Source organism: Armigeres subalbatus, chromosome 1 (assembly GCF_024139115.2).
Source record: "Armigeres subalbatus isolate Guangzhou_Male chromosome 1, GZ_Asu_2, whole genome shotgun sequence".
Taxonomy (NCBI): domain Eukaryota; kingdom Metazoa; phylum Arthropoda; class Insecta; order Diptera; family Culicidae; genus Armigeres; species Armigeres subalbatus.
This window is the reverse complement of record NC_085139.1, coordinates 98,093,196-98,112,901: the sequence shown is the minus strand read 5'-3', so window position 1 is coordinate 98,112,901 and position 19,706 is coordinate 98,093,196. Positions and strand designations below refer to the sequence as shown.

General features: G+C 47.0%; 1 protein-coding gene across 2 annotated transcripts in view; it reads left to right on the top strand.

The window, feature by feature from the left end:
- LOC134203488 (very-long-chain 3-oxoacyl-CoA reductase) overlaps window positions 1-19,706 on the top strand; it is a 47,850-nt gene that overhangs the window by 13,533 nt on the left and 14,611 nt on the right. For both annotated transcript variants that reach the window (XM_062678359.1, XM_062678363.1), the window contains exon 3: window positions 14,638-14,684. In XM_062678359.1, coding sequence (XP_062534343.1) covers window positions 14,638-14,684 — 47 coding nt within the window. The remainder of the gene's footprint in view (window positions 1-14,637; window positions 14,685-19,706) is intronic.

Sequence of the window (19,706 nt, the reverse complement as noted above, 5' to 3'; positions counted from 1 at the left end):
GTCTTGGAATTTTGCGAGAATTTGTTTAATGAATAGTAGTAGTAAAATTCTTCTTTATTTTAAAACATTTTTTGTTCTACAATTATTTTTAACATGTACAGTGATCGGCCGGCTTGGCCCTCCAACTTCAAATTCAATTATTGTTATTATTATTATTATTTTTATTATAATTATTATTTTATTATTATTATTTTAACCTAATTTTTAAAATATGATGTATCATGACGGCCTTCAGGAGGCGCTAGTGTGTTTTTTAAAATTTAATAACCTAACTACTATGTACACTAATATTTACAATAAAAATTTGATAACCTAGATTGGAACTGGCGCCCTAAGCGCTTCTTGGTCCGAGTGCAAGCAACGGACCCTAAACTTTTCTTTACACTCACCAAAGCGTTCATGTGAGGTTTTTATTCCGGCCAGACGGTGGACCTCGGATGTTTTTGTCCTGGGAGGGGTGTTGAGGATCATCCTCAGGAATTTGTTTTGGACCCGTTGAAGTTTGAGGTGGTGGATTTTCGCGCAGCTCTCCCAGATCGGCGTGCCATATTCGATCACAGGGAGGATGATTTGCTTGTAGACAGCAAGCTTATTTTTCAGGGACAATGACGACCGGCGGTTGATCAAAGGGTACAGTAGTTTTAACAAGACGTTATACTTTGTCACCGTTTTGTCAACCTGTTGCCTGAAAATAAGCTTGCTGTCGAGGGTCAAGCCAAGGTAGTCGGCCTCATTGGCCCATTCCACAGTCGTGCCATTGAGGATGATTTTACAGTCCCCAGGCGGAACAAGTTTAGGGGATTTGGAGTGGGGGAAAATGATGACCTGGGTCTTCGCCGCGTTGATACAGATCTACCAGCTGGTGAGATACTCTGTCAGGGCATCCAGGCCTCGTTGGAGTTTTGCCACTAGCGCTCCGATCACTCTACCGTTGTAGACGATGGAGGTGTCATCTACGAACAGAAACAGAATGCCGCCTTCTGGAGGTTCTGGCATGTCGGAGGTGAACAGATTGAAAAGCAGGGGCCCGAGGATACTGCCCCGGGGGACGCCTGCGACGATGTTGTGCGCATTGGAACTCGCTCCGCTGATTGAGGCCCGGAATGTCCTTGCTGACAGGTAATTGTTGATGATTTTCACCAGGTAGCTGGGAAGATTGTAGCGTTGTAGTTTGTACACCAGGCCATCATGCCATACATTGTCAAATGCCTTCTCGACATCGAGTAAGGCCATGGCAAATGTTTTCGAGACAAACTTGTTCCGTCTGAGGACGTTGGTAACTCGGGTCAGTTGGTGTACAGTTGACCGACCGCGTCGGAAACCAAACTGTTCCTCGAGCAAGATGTTGAGATTTTCGGCAGACTCAAGTAACCGGTGATGAATAGCTTTTTCGAATAGCTTGGATAACCCTGAGAGAAGGCTGATGGGTCGATAACTTTTGGGGGAGGAAAGATCCTTTCCAGGCTTCCGGATGGGGATGACTTTAGCTGACTTCCAGGACGATGGGAAGTAGCTGAGCCGGAGACACTGATTAAAGATCAGCGAGAGGTGCTCAAAGAACGGAGCACTCATGTGTTTGAGCTCGAGATTCAGGATGCTGTCGAAGCCTGGGGCCTTCATGTTCTTCGACGATTTGATATAGGCCGTCAATTCGTCAGCTGAGATCTTCAACTCCTCCGAGAAGTCGTTGGGAATCAAATGGATGTTGTTAGCATGCTCGTTGACGGCTGCTTCGTGTGGACTGACGATGTTCTGCCCAAGATTGTGTGAGCTGACGAAGTGACGACCTATTTCAGCGACCTTCTCTGCAGGAGTTATCAAGCGATCCTTAGAGCCATTATTGTCTAGTGGGATCAAAGGTGGGATGGGCCGAGGCTTGGATTTTAGTATTTTGGTCATTTTCCAGAACGGCTTAGCATAATCTGGGAGAGTGCGGATCTTATTCGAGGAGTCGTTATTTTTGAGGTCCACCATTCTGGCATTGACAATTTTGGTGATTCGATTGCAGCGTGCCTTAAGCTCAGGCAGTCCAGTACGCTGAAACTGCCTGCGAGTGACATTCCGCAATCGAATCAAATCTTTGGTGAGTGTATAGATGTTTAAGGAGTTGCTTACCTGCCGAGCCGTCGGGACATGCTGCTCTCTGGCCACCGAGATTGCCTCTTCGATGGCGCATAGCTGGTGGTCGATACTTTCCGGCGTCTCCGGACGCACCTCGTAACCGACGGAGTTGTCGACGCACTGCTGGAACCGCTGCCAGTTCACTCGATGGTAGTTTCGCCGTAACTGCTGGTGCCGATTGACCGAGGAGCCCACTTCTGCCACCACTGGATAGTGATCCGAACTGAGCTCCTGGTGGACAACCGGCTGCGAGACATGACCATTCATGTTCGTGATGTATAGGTCGAGGGTTGCGTGGGTACCGGACCGACTCAGCCGAGTGGGGGAATCCGGGCTCAAGATCGTGTAGTGGCCTTCCTCCATGTCGTTGCTCCAGATGGTGCCGTTTCGATTGCCGCGGCTGTTGCCCCAGGCTTGATGTTTGGCATTCAAGTCACCGGCAATGATATACTGGTCTTGCCTCCGCGTAAGCTTGACGATGTACCTCCGAAGGGCAGCCGATGATCCATCGCCGGCTTTGGCTTGCGTTGGACAGTACGCCGCGATGAGCGCGATTGTGCCGACCGAAGTGGTGATTTCGACACCGATGGCCTCGATGACACTGAGATGGAAGCTTGGAAGCAGACGACAGTTGATGTTGTAGCGAAAAGCGATAGCCACACCGCCTCCCCTGGTCGGCCGGTCGAATCGCAAGATGCGGAAGTCCGGGATGTTCACCTCCGGTTTTAGGTGCGTTTCGTTGATGAACGCCACGTCTATTTCCTTCTCCTCAAGGAAATCCTTCAGCTCAATTATTTTGCTCTTGAGCGAGCAAGCGTTCCAGTTGACCAGGCCCACCCTAGCAGCCATTTTCAATGATGAACATGCCAAGAGTGAAGACCTGGTCGAAGCGGGTTTTGCAGCCGCGCAGCCGAGTGGCGAGCTGCGCGAAGATCGGCATCAGTTGCTCCGGAGTGTACAGCGGAACAGATTCTTCCGATGGGACGGCTTCGTTCTCCGACTGCCGATGGAACCCAGGAGGAGGGAGCGGGGGCCATTCGCTGGTGGATGGTGCCGACGATGTTGGAGTTTGGACCGATGCAGCTGCCGCTGCCAGTCGCTTGTGCGGCTGTAGCGGTGGAAGTATTGGAATCACACGTCGGGGAGCCGGGATGGCTGGAAAGTTCACCTCGTTGATTACAGGAACACGGTTCTTCTTCGGAATGGTCCTGGTGGAAGCCTTCTTCCGGATTTCCAGGACCTCGGCTCGCTTTGGGCAGCCCTTTGTGGTGGCCCGATATTTGTCGCCACAGTTAGCGCACTTGGGATCGGCCACCTCCATTTTGTCGCACTCATCAGTCAAATGGGGTTCGCCACACTTGTTGCAGCGCGGCTTAATGTGGCAGTTCCTGGTGCCGTGCTCGAAATTGAAGCAGTTGGTGCAATGCGTGACGTCGCGGTGCACTGGCCGATATCGCTCCCAGTCAACGATGGTGTAATTTATAACGCCGACCAGCTTAAGGTCCTTCCACGTGGTGGAGCCGTGCTCCAGGTGGACCAGCTAAAGCTGGTCGCGATATCTCCTCGTCTTGTCGTGAGGAGCGATCTTGTGCAGGGCCACCGGTTTTAATCCGTAATTTTCGAGCTCAACTTTTAACTCCTCTTCCTTCATGTCGTGGAGTCCTCGTAGCAAAGCCTTTAGCGGCTTCGTGCCGGGGTGGTCATGAGTGTAGTACTCATACTTGTGGACCTCGAGGAACTCCACGACGGATTGATGATGGTCGTTGTTTGCCGGCATTACTTTGCGCGGGCAAAAAACACGTCCGTACGTGCTGCTGTCTCGAACTGGAAAGCGATGTTGTTTTATGAATTCCTTTGCCTCTCATTAAGTAAGTGCTACAGCTACATCAACACTTCCTTCCTCTCCCAAGATACGGTGAAGATGGGCGTGGCTAGGAATATTAATTCTCATGCTTTTGTGATGTTTTGTCCTAGATTGAAATCAAGGATCACACCCACCTTGATTTCTAATATTTTTTTTGTCTTTATTAGCGAGACTTTCAGCCCTAGGCTGGCTCGTCTCGAACATTTCTAATAGTAATCTGAATGAAGATTTAAAAAGAAAAAACATGAGTATCGGTATCCAATCTACGAAGTACACCATAACTATGCTATGCTATCCTATATGCTATATGAAATTTCATCGCATTTTTTTTTTTCAAGAAATCTTCAAGGAACTCAAACCAGCAACGCGAATTTCTTCTGGAGTTTCTTCGACACCTTTTTAAAAAAAATCAGCGAGAGGTCCCGGCCCTGAAGGTGCACTGAAAAATCCACCAAAAATCCAATTTGTCCAAACATTCCTCCAGATTCCAATCAGTAATCCCTCCAAGAATTGCTACGGAAGCTCTCGCATGAACTTTATCAGATATAGGGGAAACTGGAGTAATATACACCCCCCGGGGCAAAACGACCCTTTGACGTTTTTAAGGACATTTTCGGCAATTTTTCTTTAGTATTTATAACAGCACATGTAGTTCGGATCTTGAACTACGATTCCAGCAGTAAACATTCTTGAAAATATGTCTGAAACACCGCCAAAAATGCCAAAAGGTCGTTTTGCCCCTGGGTTGCATCTTACCCCAGACACCCCTATCCACAAAATTTCTAAATTTTGGTGGAATTTCAAAAGTTATTTCCGGGAAAATTCCGGAAAAAATCTGGGGAATAACCAGATAAATTTTCCAAAGCATTCCTGTGAAAATCCTGCATGATTTTTTGAAGACATTTGTTGGTGTATTTTGGGGGAATACTTGAAAAACAGTTCTCGGAGTAATTTCTAAAATAATTTCCAAATAAACTTTTGAAAAAATTCCTGGATGAATTCTTAGAGAAGTACCTCCCAATGAAATTTCAAAATAGTTTTCCACAGGAGTTTCAAAAGGAATTCTAGAGAATTTCTTGAAAGGATTTCCTCACAAATTCCTGGAAGAATATTCAGAAATTGATGGACTTCCGGACGAATTCCTGGATATACTCAAAATTAATATAGTAATATCCCGAGGGCCGAGGGCTGCGAGGCGGCAATGTCCCAGTGGGGGATGTAATACCAATAAGAAGAAGAAGAATATCCCGATTTTATCACTCCCTTGGTGAATTTTGTGACAAAATGTGACAAATATGAAATGTGACAATATCGGAAGTTTGTTTATTTTCAATTTTTCATTTCATTTCACAAATATGAATCAGTTTATGCCTTGGAACTGTACCGGTACCGTAACTGTACGGGAATTTTCAAAATGTTTTTAGGTTTGTCAAATTAGGTTAAAAATCGGGTCGAAAACGTAATAAAATCTGGGTAGACTGAATCGGGAAGGACAATAACAAAATGTTTCTAAATTTCATTTTGTATAAATTTTGTCATATAACTTTCAAAGCAGGATCACGATTTCTCAGGTACTGCCTTCGCCTCACATTTTCAGATGAATCGGTAGCTGAAAATCGCCGGTTATAATAATGGAGTGGAATTTGATTACACATTTAGGAATTGCAATGCCTCTGGCTTCGACAATTAAATTTGTCAAAGTTACGAAAGCTTGGTCAATATCACTTTTGGTGTCCAGATGAATATCACTCGTTCTAAATGTTTAACGCATATAATGTTATGATGTGATTTTAGTTTTTTTTTTATTCAGGTTTTTTTGGAACATGTTGCAAAGATTTTGGTGGTAAATTGAAGTCGCACGATCAAAAATACGGGCGAAAAAAATCGTGTAAAAACAGAATCCTGTGTAATTGAGTGTCGAATTAGCCTTGCGAGCAAAGCCGTAGGATGATGATGATGATGGTCCCGCTACATACCCCTACAAAGGTTTGAGCTAGACGATTTATCTTTAAGATAATTAATTGATTGAGATAATAAACGGCGTTTTGGAAAACTTGGGACGTCCGTAAAATAGTCATTTTGGATAGTTCGTCCTCGAGTAGTGCATTTTTTCTATGCCATTTCTGACGATGATCTTAGTGTTAATTCACAGTTCTTACTCTTTTTTTCTTCCTAAGCAATGGAGGGGGAATCTGCTCAACAGACATCCTGGGTTGTCCAGGAAGTGCGGGGTTAGGGGGCCACCTCCAACAGCAAACGAGGGAGGCAAGACTGCATCCCCGACCCGCTAAACCGTTTCCATTGCCGCCAAGCCTATCGTCCCTTCGGTACAACCAGAAAGTAATGCTTCAAAGGGGGGCCAGTGCATAACGCACCCTCGAGGTTAGCTGCGTGTCCTTGCAGCATCGAACATCGTGAATCGCTTTTTTAGAAGAACACCATGGTATCGTGCCAGCGCATTGCCGGCTTTCCAGGTGGCCTTACCATACCCTATGTCCTCGGAAGGTGGGAAGGGTCGACTTCGCGCCTGCTTCCCTCTGCACGACTGGTATCAAGAATGATGATGCCGCGTGCACCCCAAATTGACCTCTCTGCGATAGGGCCTATTCGCCAGCACACAGAGGGACTTGCCGACGCGGTGCCTACGCCTGCCCCAGCCTTGACGAGGACCCCTTTCCATCCTCGGGCTCGGAACCCGCCCGGTTGACCGACGCCGCGAAAGCGACGATACCATGTTGTTCTTCACGCGGCCACTTGTTCGATAAAAGGATCGAGTTCGACCACAGGGCACCAGTATGACCCATGAAGCCGACTCCGAACCCTTGGACCACCTCTTATTTGCGCCTGAACTAGCCATTCCTCGAGTCTACGCGCCACCTTCTGTGTATCTCCGAGACGATTTGGACGATAGCCGATAAAACGGCGTTTCAGCCAACTTCATCTTTACACATCCTCCGGACTAGGTTGTCCGGGGTAGTGTCCAGACCACATGTGGCAAGCATGTGGTCACGCATTGTGCGAAAACGCGGGCACACGAACAACACGTGTTCCGCCGTTTCCTCTAAACCTGCGCACACCGGACACTCGGGCGAGGCCGAGTGTCCGAACCGGTGTAGGTACTGTCTGAAGCAACCATGGCCTGTAAGGACCTGGGTCAGGTGGAAAGTGATTTCCCCATGGCGCCTCTTGACCCACGTACCTATCTCCGGTATCAACCTATGTGTCCATCCACCCTTAGTGGAACTGTCCCACGCACGCTGCCATTTGACCATTGAGGCCAACCTGACAGTCCTACGGATGCCTCTCGTGCCGCGCATTTCGAAGCACTCTATGTCTTCACCGATAACGATGTTAATAGGCATCATACCGATGATGACGCAAAGTGCATCGTGCGACACGGTACGGTACGCGCTCGCAACTCTTAGGCACATGAGCCTATACGTACTTTCTAACTTCGTTCTGTAGCAGTTAGTACGCAGGGCCGTGCCCCAAGCTGCCCCCCCATACCTCAGTATGGACAGAGCAACGCTAGCCAGAAACATGCGCTTGCTGGCATAAACCGCAGAGCTATTGGACATCATCCTGGACAATGACACTTTAGCTGTGGAGGCACGCTAGCAGGCGTCATTGACGTGGCTACCAAAGGTGAGCTTATCGTCGATCATTACCCCCAAGCGTTTGATGGAGCGTTCAGAGGTGATCGTGCAGTTGCCTGCCCTTATCACCGCTTGTTGCTTCGACTTTTGGTTGTTAACAACAACCACCTCAGTCTTGTGGAGAACCAGTTCTAACTTCCTGGAACTCATCCACTCCTCCACAATTGCGATCAAGTGGGCTGCAGTCAACTCCACCTCTTCGATCGATTCGCCGTAGACCTCCAGCGTAATATCGTCAGCGAAGCCGACGATTACCACGCCCACCGGGAACTTCAACCTCAAGACACCGTAGTACATGACGTTCCATAACACCAGACCCCGTATGGAACCTTGCGGATCCCCTGAGGTTACGTATATCAGTACTCGATTCTGGAAGTAGCTTCCGAGAATCTTGTACAGGTACTCGGGAATTCCAAGACGCAGGAGCGCATCTGCAATAGCTGCCCAACTGGCACTATTGAAAGCATTCCTCACGTCGAGAGTCACTACTGCATAATAGCGAACTCCCCTCCTGTTACGCTGGATAGCTATCTCCACGGATTTGGTAACCGACAAGATAGCGTCTACGGTCGACTTACCCTTTCGGAAGCCAAACTGGTTACTCGATAGACCATCCGCACCCTCCGTGCGTATCAACAACCTGTTGAGGATGATCTTCTCGAGCACCTTCCCCGCCGTATCAAGCAGGCATATTGGTCCATATGCCGACGGATCCCCCGGTGGTTTTCCCGCCTTTGGTAATAGGACCAAGCTCTGCCTTTTCCATGCTTCAGGGAAGACTCCCTCGTCCAGGCATCTCTGCATGACAGATCTGAACATCTCGGAAGCCTCAGTAATGGCCGCTTTGATGGCCAGGTTCGGAATACCATCCGGTCCTGGCGCCTTACCTACACTAAGGGACTGTGCAATCCCCGCAAGTTCCGCCACAGTTACTCTTCCCTCGTCGGCCACCCTGGCCCCTGGCAGCTCCACAAAGGAAGGCCAGGGACTTGGATGATCCTCTCCAGCATCTCTGGAGACCGCTCTGTAGGAGCCATCGCCTAACGTGTCTTGGCCATTACGACCCTATAGGCGTCACCCCATGGATTCGCGTTGGCACTTTGACACAGGCCCTCGAAGCAGGCTTTTTTGCTTGATCTAATCTCAGTCAGAGCAGCTCTAGCAGCCACGAACGCCAACAACACGTTCAACACGCTCCTCTTCTGTGCGTGCTCGCTGCATCCGCCTCCTTGCCCGTATGCAGGCGCGGCGCAGGTTTACAATTGCTTGAGTCCACCAGTAAGCCGGTGGTCTCCCATTCCTAGGGTGGACTTTCCTAGGCATGGTGGCATCGCATGCACGCGAGAGTACTGTTACCAGCTGCTCGCCGTTCAGACCGAGAGTATTGTGCTCGCGGCGGAGCGCTTCCTTAAACACCTCGTCGTCGAAATATGATGTCTTCGACACACGAGGGCTAGGCCTCGCCCCTTGTTTCGTCCGCTGAATGCTGGTCGTATAGTCGACAAACAATCTAGCATTCGACCGAACTGCCGAACTGATCGACCATCGAGGAGGCGCATAGTAGCTGCAGAAGAAGACCTCGTTGATTTTGGCAATGACGAAGCCCTCGTGTGTCGAAGACACCATCTCTTGGACTGGGTATTTCCCCGTTGTCCATATCGCCGCCATTTGAGACCCATCGGTGACCCAATTACCGTTCCTGGCGGGTACCCGTTAAGGATCTGCTATGATGGCGATATCCGTCCCCCATTCAGGCGTCCGCTGCAGATAGCCGAACCAATGCTACCTGTGTTCCTGCCGGACCTTTCCGTAGCCGAACGGCTGCGGTGGACGCCTCCACTTCACACTGTAGCCGCAGTGCCGTGACGAGCTCTTCGACTTCGGTGATCTCGTCCAGGTCTTTAACCCTTAGATTCACCTCCGTAGTGAGTGCCCTCACCTTGACCGTCTCGCCTAGAACTTTCTCCGCCAACTTCTTGTAGGCGGCACCCTTTTGCGAGACGCCCCGCTTCAGCTCGAGGATCATCTCGCCCATCCGGGTACGTCTTATTCGACGTACATCGGCGCCGAGTTCACCGAGCTTGACGGTACTCCTCGCCCCTGGAGCGATTGGCGCCTACCCTAGACTTCTTGCTACCCTCATTCGGCCCTTGACGTCTTCGGTTTCCTCTTGTTCTTGACCAGGGTCCAGGAGGCGTCATCCCCCTCTATTTCACTGGTCTGGTGCGGCCTAAAACTTTCAGCCTGCCGTAACCCCTTACCACCGTCTTTCCTGAGTGGACGGACCTTTCCAGGTCCTTCCTCCCCCGGTTTTGGAGGTACCTGGTCGGGGTTCAGCTTCCCAGCTCCACTACCCTTGTTCGGGGTAATAACCCTCCGCCCTCTCCAGCTTGGCGTCCAGCATCGACTTTCGAAGTTTCTGCAAGCTCCTCTTGAGGTCCTTACTGATATTATGCTTCGATGGCGCAAAGTCGATGATGGCGTCCAGCTGTTCCGTCGCCACCTCGAGGGCCGAAAGCCCATCGCGTTTGCGGTTCATCGCCTCCACAAGCCATGGGCCGTCAATAACCCCTACCGGCGTTTTTTTAGCCGAGATGAAGGTTAAGTGACCCACGCTGGCGCTGCGCACTGAGCTGCCGACTATTGCCTCTGGCCTCCTAGGCGGAGACCTGAACAATCCACCTCTTGCTAAGGGGTTGTCGCCTACACTACTACCACTAATTGAAGAATTGACTTGGTTTTCCATTTTGGTCCCACGAGTTGCTCGAGAAAAAAGGTCCAAAGGGACAATTACTGTGGAGGGTGCCCAGGTACCCCACAGGCTCCGTTAAAGGCCTAGCTTATTATTTCACCCCCCCCTGGCCATGCATCCCCTCGGCACGGGTCGCTTGACGCCTTGGGATTAGGGGTTAGGAACGATGATCCCGGTCTAACTCGCAGTGGCCATGGGGAGGGGTCGTCAAGCCCTTGGACAAAGTCCCTGCTGCCCCCAAAATAGTCGTATGCTGACAGGGAAGGGGGGAGGTTTGCTCCTCTTCAGAGGTGCAAATCTTATTGAGCGTCTGTTCTCCATGTCAGGATCGGCTCACAACAGCGTCTGTTCTCCATGTTAGGGGCGGCTGATCATCGTCCGAGTGCCAGCGAGGGACTCTAAGTGAAACTGTGCACCATGATCCTCCGGAAATTTAGGGGGTTTGGTGTCAGGCCCTGCAAGCCCGCCAAAAAGAAATTCACGCAACGAACAATCAACAAGAGAGTACGGACTGGAACCATTGGCGAAGACCACTGCGACGAAAAGGGACTAGCGATTGGAAACTCGGTTCGTGGAACTGCAAATCTCTCAACTTCGTCGGGAGCACACGCATACTCGCCGATGTTCTCAAGGACCGTGGATTCGGCATCGTAGCGCTGCAGGAGGTTTGTTGGAAGGGATCAATGGTGCGAACGTTTAGAGGTAATCATACCATCTACCAGAGCTGCGGCAACACACACGAGCTGGGAACAGCTTTCATAGTGATGGGCGATATGCAAAGGCGCGTGATCGGTTGGTGGCCGATCAATTAAAGAATGTGCAGATTGAGGATCAAAGGCCGGTTCTTCAACTTCAGCATAACCAACGTCCATAGCCCACACTCCGGAAGCACTGATGATGATAAGGACGCATTCTACGCGCAGCTGGAACGTGAGTACGACAGCTGCCCAAGCCACGACGTCAAAATCATCATAGGAGATTTGAACGCTCAGGTTGGCCAAGAGGAGGAGTTTAGACCGACTATTGGAAAGTTCCGCGCTCACCGGCTGACGAACGAAAACGGCCTACGACTAATTGATTTCGCCGCCTCCAAAAATATGGCCATTCGCAGCACCTACTTCCAACACAGCCTTCCGTATCGGTACACCTGGATATCACCACTGCAGACAGAATCACAAATCGACCACGTTCTGATTGATGGACGGCACATCTCCGACATTATCGACGTCAGGGCATATCGTGGCGCTAACATCGACTCTGACCACTATCTGGTGATGGGTAAACTGCGCCCAAAATTATCCGTCATCAACAATGTTCGGTACCGACGACCGCCGCGGTATGACCTAGAGCGACTGAAGCAACCAGATGTCGCCACTGCATACGCGCAGCATCTCGAGGTAGCGTTGCCAGAAGAGGGTGAGCTCGATGGAGCCCCTCTTGAGGACTGCTGGAATACAGTTAAAGCAGCCATTAACGACGCAGCGGAGAACAACGTCGAGTATGTGGGACGAAGTCGACGGAACGATTGGTTCGACGAAGAGTGCAGACAGATTCTGGAAGAGAAGGACGCAGCGCGGGCGGTCGCGCTGCAGCAAGGTACCCGGCAGAACGTGGAACGTTATAGACGGAAGCGGAGACAGCAGACCCGCCTTTTTCAGGAGAAGAAACGCCGCCTGGAAGAAGCGGAGTGCGAGGAGATGGAACAGCTGTGCCGTTCTCAAGAAACACGCAAGTTCTACCAGAAGCTCAACGCATCCCGCAAAGGCTTCGTGCCGCGAGCCGAAATGTGCCGGGCTAAGGATGGGAGCATCTTGACGGACGAACGTGTGGTGATCGAAAGGTGGAAGCAGCACTACGAGGAACATTTGAATGGCGCTGAGAGTACAGGCAGTGAAAGTCAAGGCAGCGGAGGAGATGACTACGTCAGTTCAGCGGACGATGGAAGCCAACCAGACCCCACCTTGAGGGAAGTTAAGGATGCCATCCAACAGCTAAAGACCAATAAATCAGCCGGTAAGGATGGTATCGGAGCTGAGCTCATCAAGATGGGCCCGGAAAAGCTAGCCACTTGCCTGCACAAACTGATAGTCAGAATCTGGGAAACTGAACAGCTACCGGAGGAGTGGAAGGAAGGGGTTATATGCCCCATCTACAAGAAAGGCCACAAGCTGGAGTGTGAGAACTTTCGAGCGATCACCATCCTTAATGCCGCCTACAAAGTGATATCCCAGATCATCTTCCGTCGTCTGTCACCATTAGTGAATGAGTTCGTGGGAAGTTATCAAGCCGGCTTCGTTGACGGCCGCTCAACAACGGACCAGATCTTTACTGTATGGCAAATCCTTCAAAAATGCCGTGAATACCAGGTCCCAACGCATCATCTGTTCGTTGATTTCAAGGCGGCATACGACAGTATAGACCGCGTAGAGCTATGGAAAATTATGGACGAGAACAGCTTCCCTGGGAAGCTTACAAGACTGATCAAAGCAACGGTGGATGGTGTGCAAAACTGTGTGAAGATTTCGGGCGAACACTCCAGTTCGTTCGAATTTCGCCGGGACTAAGACAAGGTGATGCACTTTCGTGCCTGTTGTTCAACATTGCGCTAGAAGGTGTCATGCGGAGAGCCGGGTGTAACAGCCGGGGTACGATTTTCAACAGATCCAGTCAATTTATTTGTTTCGCGGATGACATGGACATTGTCGGCCGAACATTTGCAAAGGTGGCAGAACTGTACACCCGCCTGAAACGTGAAGCAACAAAAGTTGGACTGGTGGTGAATGCGTCAAAGACAAAGTACATGCTTGGGTTCGATGGGCAGGACATGTTGCAAGAATGCCGGACAGCAACCCTGCAAAGATGGTGTTCGCTTCCGATCCGGCAGGGACGAGACAACGTGGAGCGCAGCGAGCGAGATGGGCAGACCAGGTGCAAAACGACTTGGCGAGCGTGGGGCGTATTCGAGGATGGAGAGATGCGGCCTCGAACCGTATATTGTGGCGTCAAATTGTTGATTCAATGTTATCTATTCAGATGTAGACTAAATAAATGAATAAATGAACATATGTTTAGGTCTAGTTTTGTTACGAACATCTCAAACACGGTAAATATAAGGGATTATCCAGAAGGCGTTTTGCTAGGGGGGGGGGGTCTGGTTGGTCCCTAAGTCGTTTGAGAAAATTTGTTATTCAAGTGCTTTTTTCTAGAAATCGCAAAATAATGACTTCTACAACTTTTCACTAATCGTAGCCTGAACTCTATCAGCCATTCGTTGTATTAAGTAAGCTCATCATCGTGTGAGTTTTTCATTTCGCATTCGCGCATTTGGCATTCGTTTCGCCGTAATCTACTATCGACAATCAGTGCGATATAAATATGTTTCTTCATAACACGTGAACCTGCAGCTAGAATTAAAATTCCATGCGTGCTGCCCTGCATCATTTGAACTTCCTTGACAACGCAGTGCGAAACATTCGCACTAACGCGACACGACACGCAACGCTAAAATATGATCGTCGTTACCATAGCAACATGTAGTAAACGATGCGTTTCAAATTGCATTACATAAGCAAAATGTAACCCGTGATGCAACAATAAGTGAGCCAACACTCCTGTTGGAGGAATTGCAAATGTCAAGGCTAGGCTGATCCAACCATCGACGTCCAGTCTGACGACGGGAGATTCTCCGATGATCCCTTTGACCTCTATTGGCACAGATGAGTGATTATCGGCTATTAATACGCGGTACTAATGACGATCGCGCGCCATAACCGTAAATTACTTCGTGTTTAGCACTAAATATTTTCTTTTTTATTTGGTGTAATGATGTTTATTTTGCCGCTGGGGCTAACGAACGGAAAGTTTTGAGGCTTTTTCCAATATTGATTTTCCTTTGACAAGACTCGTAGAACTGCACACCCATTTATTACATGTGTGTTGTTCACTCTACGAAAGCAATATTAACCAGGAAAACCTGCCGCATCCAAGTTCCGACTAGAACCCGTTAATTAATCCGCAACCTTCGCCGAGAGCTTCCTCGCTGATCACCTGGCAAATTAATTACACCGTATGTCATAGTCTGGTTCATGTAGACTTGTTTTGATCGCAAAAGTTCGAATCTACTAGCAGGTAATATCTGTTGGTGACCAGCTAAGCTGTTGATTGTCAGGTGCAAAGTGCAAACCATAAAATGCATGGAGATAGTGTTTCTAACGTTCGGTTTTCTTCTCTCTTCTCTCCCTTAGTGGTCACCGGAGCAACGGATGGAATCGGCAAAGCCTACGCCAAAGCGGTAAGTGTGTTCAATCAATCGATCAAGCCAAGCCATACCTTAATACCGCAAAGTACGAACCACTGTATAATAAATCTCAAAAGCTACACGTTGATTAGTTTTGCATCGCGTAGCTTCCCGGCTCTTCAGCTTGAATGCATTTGCACTTTCCTTAGTCGTTAGAAAAGTATGTTTATTTCCTCTGTTTTTTATTCAGTACTTACTCTCGGATGGGGGTTGCTCATGTAGTCCCTCAGCCCTTTTTGAATATGTTTGCTGGGCGCTGATGATTGTGTTATTTGCGCACTGCACACAAGGCGTCTGATGTACCTACCCCCTTTATTGACTTTTTCACACTTAACGGTTGCATGGTAAAAATATGAGTACTTAAGCAATTTACATTTGCATGCAACTTGATCAGAAGGAGTCTAGTTCACATTGTTTGGATTGTGTGCGCTACGCCTAATGCACAGACTTGTCTGTTCCTAAATAATTAAGTCGTTCGTAAGACCCATATAACAATCTAAAACATATAAGATATACTGAATTCAGTTGAAATCGGAAAAAATACTAGTGCACTTTCTAAACTTCAAAAATGGCATATTTCAATATGGCATATTGCAAATTCTTCAGCATTTTTTTTCGAAAAATTCTGAAATATTTCTGAAAAGTCGTGCAGGATTTCCTTTACGATTTTTTTCAGATATTTTGCTATGAATTCCTCTGAAAGTTATCTCATGAATAACAAAGGATTTTATTTTCAGTATACATTTGCACAATTCTCATGAACGAAATTTGTTCACGAATATCTCTATGAATGGCTAGTATAATTAAAAAAAAAAATTAAAAATGCATCTAGTGAAATCCTTTGGAATACCGCGAAGATTATTCTAGAATTCTGTCGTAAACTCTTCCAGCAACACGACCCTGAAATCCTCCTTAAAATCCATTGCATTTTGTTCCTAGAATGTAAATTTATGAGAAAATTTCGTCGAGATTTCCTCTGGAATTATGACCAGATATTTCGTCAAGAATTTCTCCTAGAATACTGTCGGAAATTACACAAGTTCCTCCTGCAAATGGTTTGTTGGAATGGCTTTTGAATTTCGTCGAAAATATCTACTATAATTCGATAGGTCATTTCTCCAGGAACTCCGTTCGGAATTTTCTAACAGTTTCATCTCTTTTATGATGTCCTACAGGATTTCTCTTCTTGGATTTCCGAAAAAAAAATCATCGAAAATTAACAGAAATTTGAATTCCTCCTGACATTACGACAGGAATCACTTCTGAATGTCCAACTGAAATGCGGAATCCTGGATTTCCGAAAGGAATTCTTTCAAATATTCTAATAGTAAATAATCCTGGAAATGCGATTGGGAATCCTAAAGAAATTCTGACAAGAGTTTCTCCTGTAAATACGACAGGATTTCTCCTGCAGTTCCGAAAGGAGATCAATTTATTGTGAAAATTGTCGGAATCCCAACAGGAATTTCTGTCGGTTTTACAGAAGAAATTTCTAACGAACTCTTACAAAAGGAATTCTAGGAGAAACTCTTGTCGGAATTTCAGGATATTTTTTTGGACAAAATTTCAGTCGGTATTCTAGGATCCAGGAACGAAATAAGGACTATGATTGGAAATTCGGTAGCTGGAATGTCAGGATCCTAATTGAACTTGGAAGAGTGAACCTTCTGGCTCATGAACTGCATAAGGTTGGAGTGAACGTGGCTATTCAAGAAGTCCGATGGCCTAGATTCGGAGAACGTGAATTCCGAGCCGTGAACCCCACGTCCAACACTGCATTCAAATATAACATCTATAACAGCGGCGGCGGAAAGGTAGAGCATGGAGTTGGTTTCATAGTGCAGATGAAGCGAGTGATGCGGACGAATCTGTGTGTTGAGGATACGGGGCAAATTCTTCAATTACAGCCTAATCAACGTTTACGCACCAGAAAACGATAAATCCGACGACGTGAAGGACACGTTTTATAAATGTCTTGATAAAGCCTATGGAGAGTGCCCAAAGCATGACGTGAAAATTGTTATCGGAGACGCTAACGCTCAGGTCGGTAGAGAGGACTTTTTCCGTTCCGTAATTGGTAGGGAGAGCTTTCACTCCGCTAACAATGACAACGGCCTACGGCTAGTAATAGAACATCCGAAGGCACACCTGGAGACACCCAAATGGTGAAACTTGCAACCAGATAGACCATGTTCTGGTGGATGGGCGCCATTTCTCGTTGTCAGAAAAAATCGATCATGGTTGTCAACTGTATCGAACGAAAGATCACAGCGAACGATGCGTTATAATATCCAGCGATTGTCGACGGAAGGAGTATCGGCTGAGTACCGCCAGAATCTCGACGAACGGATAAGTGCAATCAACGTTAGCGACAACATAAACGATATATGGGAGTCGATCCATGGAGCGGTGAGCACAACAGCACGAGAAGTGGTAGGCACTGCACAGGACGGATTGGTTCGATGTGGGAGTGTTCAGTGATGGGAAATGACAGAAAAATGTTGCTATTAATAATTTTCTAATAACTTTTTCCAAAAGTCATTTACAGTTCGGATTTTTTGATTGACATGAAGTATTTAAAAGGTCCTAGAACTTTGTCGAACAGATCATTGTTCTAAATACAAAGTGTGAGTCATGAGAGCGAGATTTTAAAAATGTCACGGATTGTCATGACATTAATGTCATTTGGCACTAATTCGGCTCTCACGTCGCCAATATCATGTTTAGAGAAATTACCTAATAGAGAAAGTTTTCGGGTTCTTTGAGGGCTACATGTTTACATATTAAACATAATTTTAAATGACTTGTGAAAAAAGTTATTATTAAATTAGTCTCATCGAAATGCAGACATCGAAATGGCATTTCCCGTCACTGGGAGTGTCAGAGAGTGACAGGCGAGAAGATCGTTGCCAGAAGCCGGACGTTGGTGTTAGGTACCCGATCGAATAGAGATCGGTACGAGGAAGCAAGAGCAGCCGAAAAACAGGAATTTCTTCTGGGATTTCAACCAGAATTTCACCTGGATTCCTCCTGTAATACCGGAAGGACAAACTGCTGTGATTCCAACAAGAATCCCTTCTGGATTTCCATAAGCAAACTCTCCTGAAATTCCTACCGAATTTCCTCCAACAACTCCGACAGGAATTCTTCCTGGAATTTCTACTCGAATTTATCCTGAGCTTCCGACAGGAGTTTCTCCTAGTTTTCCTCCAAGACCTTTAACAGAAATTTCTTCTGGAATTCCGTCAGGAATTTCTCCTGGACATCCACCAGAAAATTCTACAGGACTTTCAACAATAAGTTCTCCTGAAATTCCGACAGGAATATCTCCTAGAATACGGGAAGGAATTCCTTTTGGAATCGCGACGATTCCTCTTGAAATTTCCAGCGGAGATTCCTTCCGGAATTTCTGGTGGAAATGCAGGGGAAAGTCCTGTCGGAAGTCCTCCCGGAGGAAGCCTTAAGTTCTTAGAAAAGACCGGTCTTAGCTCCTGACAAATATCCAGGAGGAACTCAAGTCCGAACTCCCGAAATAAAAAATACAGTCGAAATTCCAGGGTGAACTCCAGTCGGAATGGTGAGAGATATTTTAATTGAAACTCGAGCAGTAATCCTTGATGGAATGTCCGAAAGAATTCCTATCGAGATTCAGGGAACAGTTCCTGTTGGACATTCCGTAATAGTAGTAATGTATGTCACAAATTCCTGTCTAGGAGGAATTCCTGGAGGAATATTAGAAGGAATTAATATCGGGCATCAAGGATGAATTGCTACTGTCGGAATACTGTCGGAATTGTACTTGCTTTTTTCAGAATTGAAGAAGCAATTACTATCGTTATTCTAAGGAGAATTCCTATTTGAGCTCTTGGAGGAATTCCGAGAGAAAAAAGGAATTCTTATCGCAAATATGGAAGGAAGTCTTGTCGCAAATCCAGAAGAACTTCCTGTGGGACCTACAGGAGGAATTCCTCTCGGACATCCAGGAGGAATTCTGTCGCAATTTTAGGAGAATTTCCTGTCAGTACTCCAAGAAGAATTCCAGCACGAATTCACGTTGGAAGCACCTGAGAAATTCTTGTCGTAGATCGAGGAATTCCTTTTGAAACTTAGCCAAAAAATTCCTCCTATCGTTGTGGATGTGGAATTTGTTTTCGGGGGCACACCACTCGATACGGAAGCAACGTACAACTGTCTGGGGTGCACCTTTTTAAGTCAGTTTTTCTTACCCCTAAAATAAAGTGCTCTGAAAATAGAGACACCCTCCAGAACACATCAAAAGTCTCCAATGAATAGTTTCGCCGATAATACCAATGTCCCACTTTTTGAAAACCATCCCACTGTGGGCCGGTTTGGCCTATGCATTCAATAAGTCTTTTTTTTTTCAACTCGATCCATGGCTGCCCGTTGCGTCGAATTTTTGGATGTGTCCGTAGCGACGAATTTTTGGACGGCTTTTCATAAAAAAAGAACGTTAAATTACACTGACGATGTTTATATGGAGAGATATCATATAAAAACATTGGGTGTGCAATCAATTTTACTACAACTTAGAGGTCTCTTCTAGCAATATATAAATACACATTACAGAACATTTTCAAACTGTTTTTACCCATACCGATAAAAGAATGAAAAATACTTTTGGAATAATGTAAAAGAACCATGAAAAAATCGATTTTCTTTGATTTACTCAATAATTTTTTTCAATCTAAGGAGTGCACTCACTTTTGTAGTTGATCTATGGCCTAACCAGAAAAGTGTCACAAGAAGCCCTTATTTGGAAGAAATTTTCAAAAGAGTACCCTGAAGTTTATTTTTTCCCTTGAAGTTCGCAAGCGATTGCCGGAAATGTTGTTAAGGAAAGCCATATTATTCTGATAATTTCCCAAACAGGTTTCGCGAATTTTCCTAAATGATGGCCTTTTCGGAGAAGTTTCTGTGGGGTTTGAGTAAGGAGTCGTTCACCAATGATGTCACATGTTTAGGGGGGAGGGGTGTAAGATTTTGTGATAGCACATA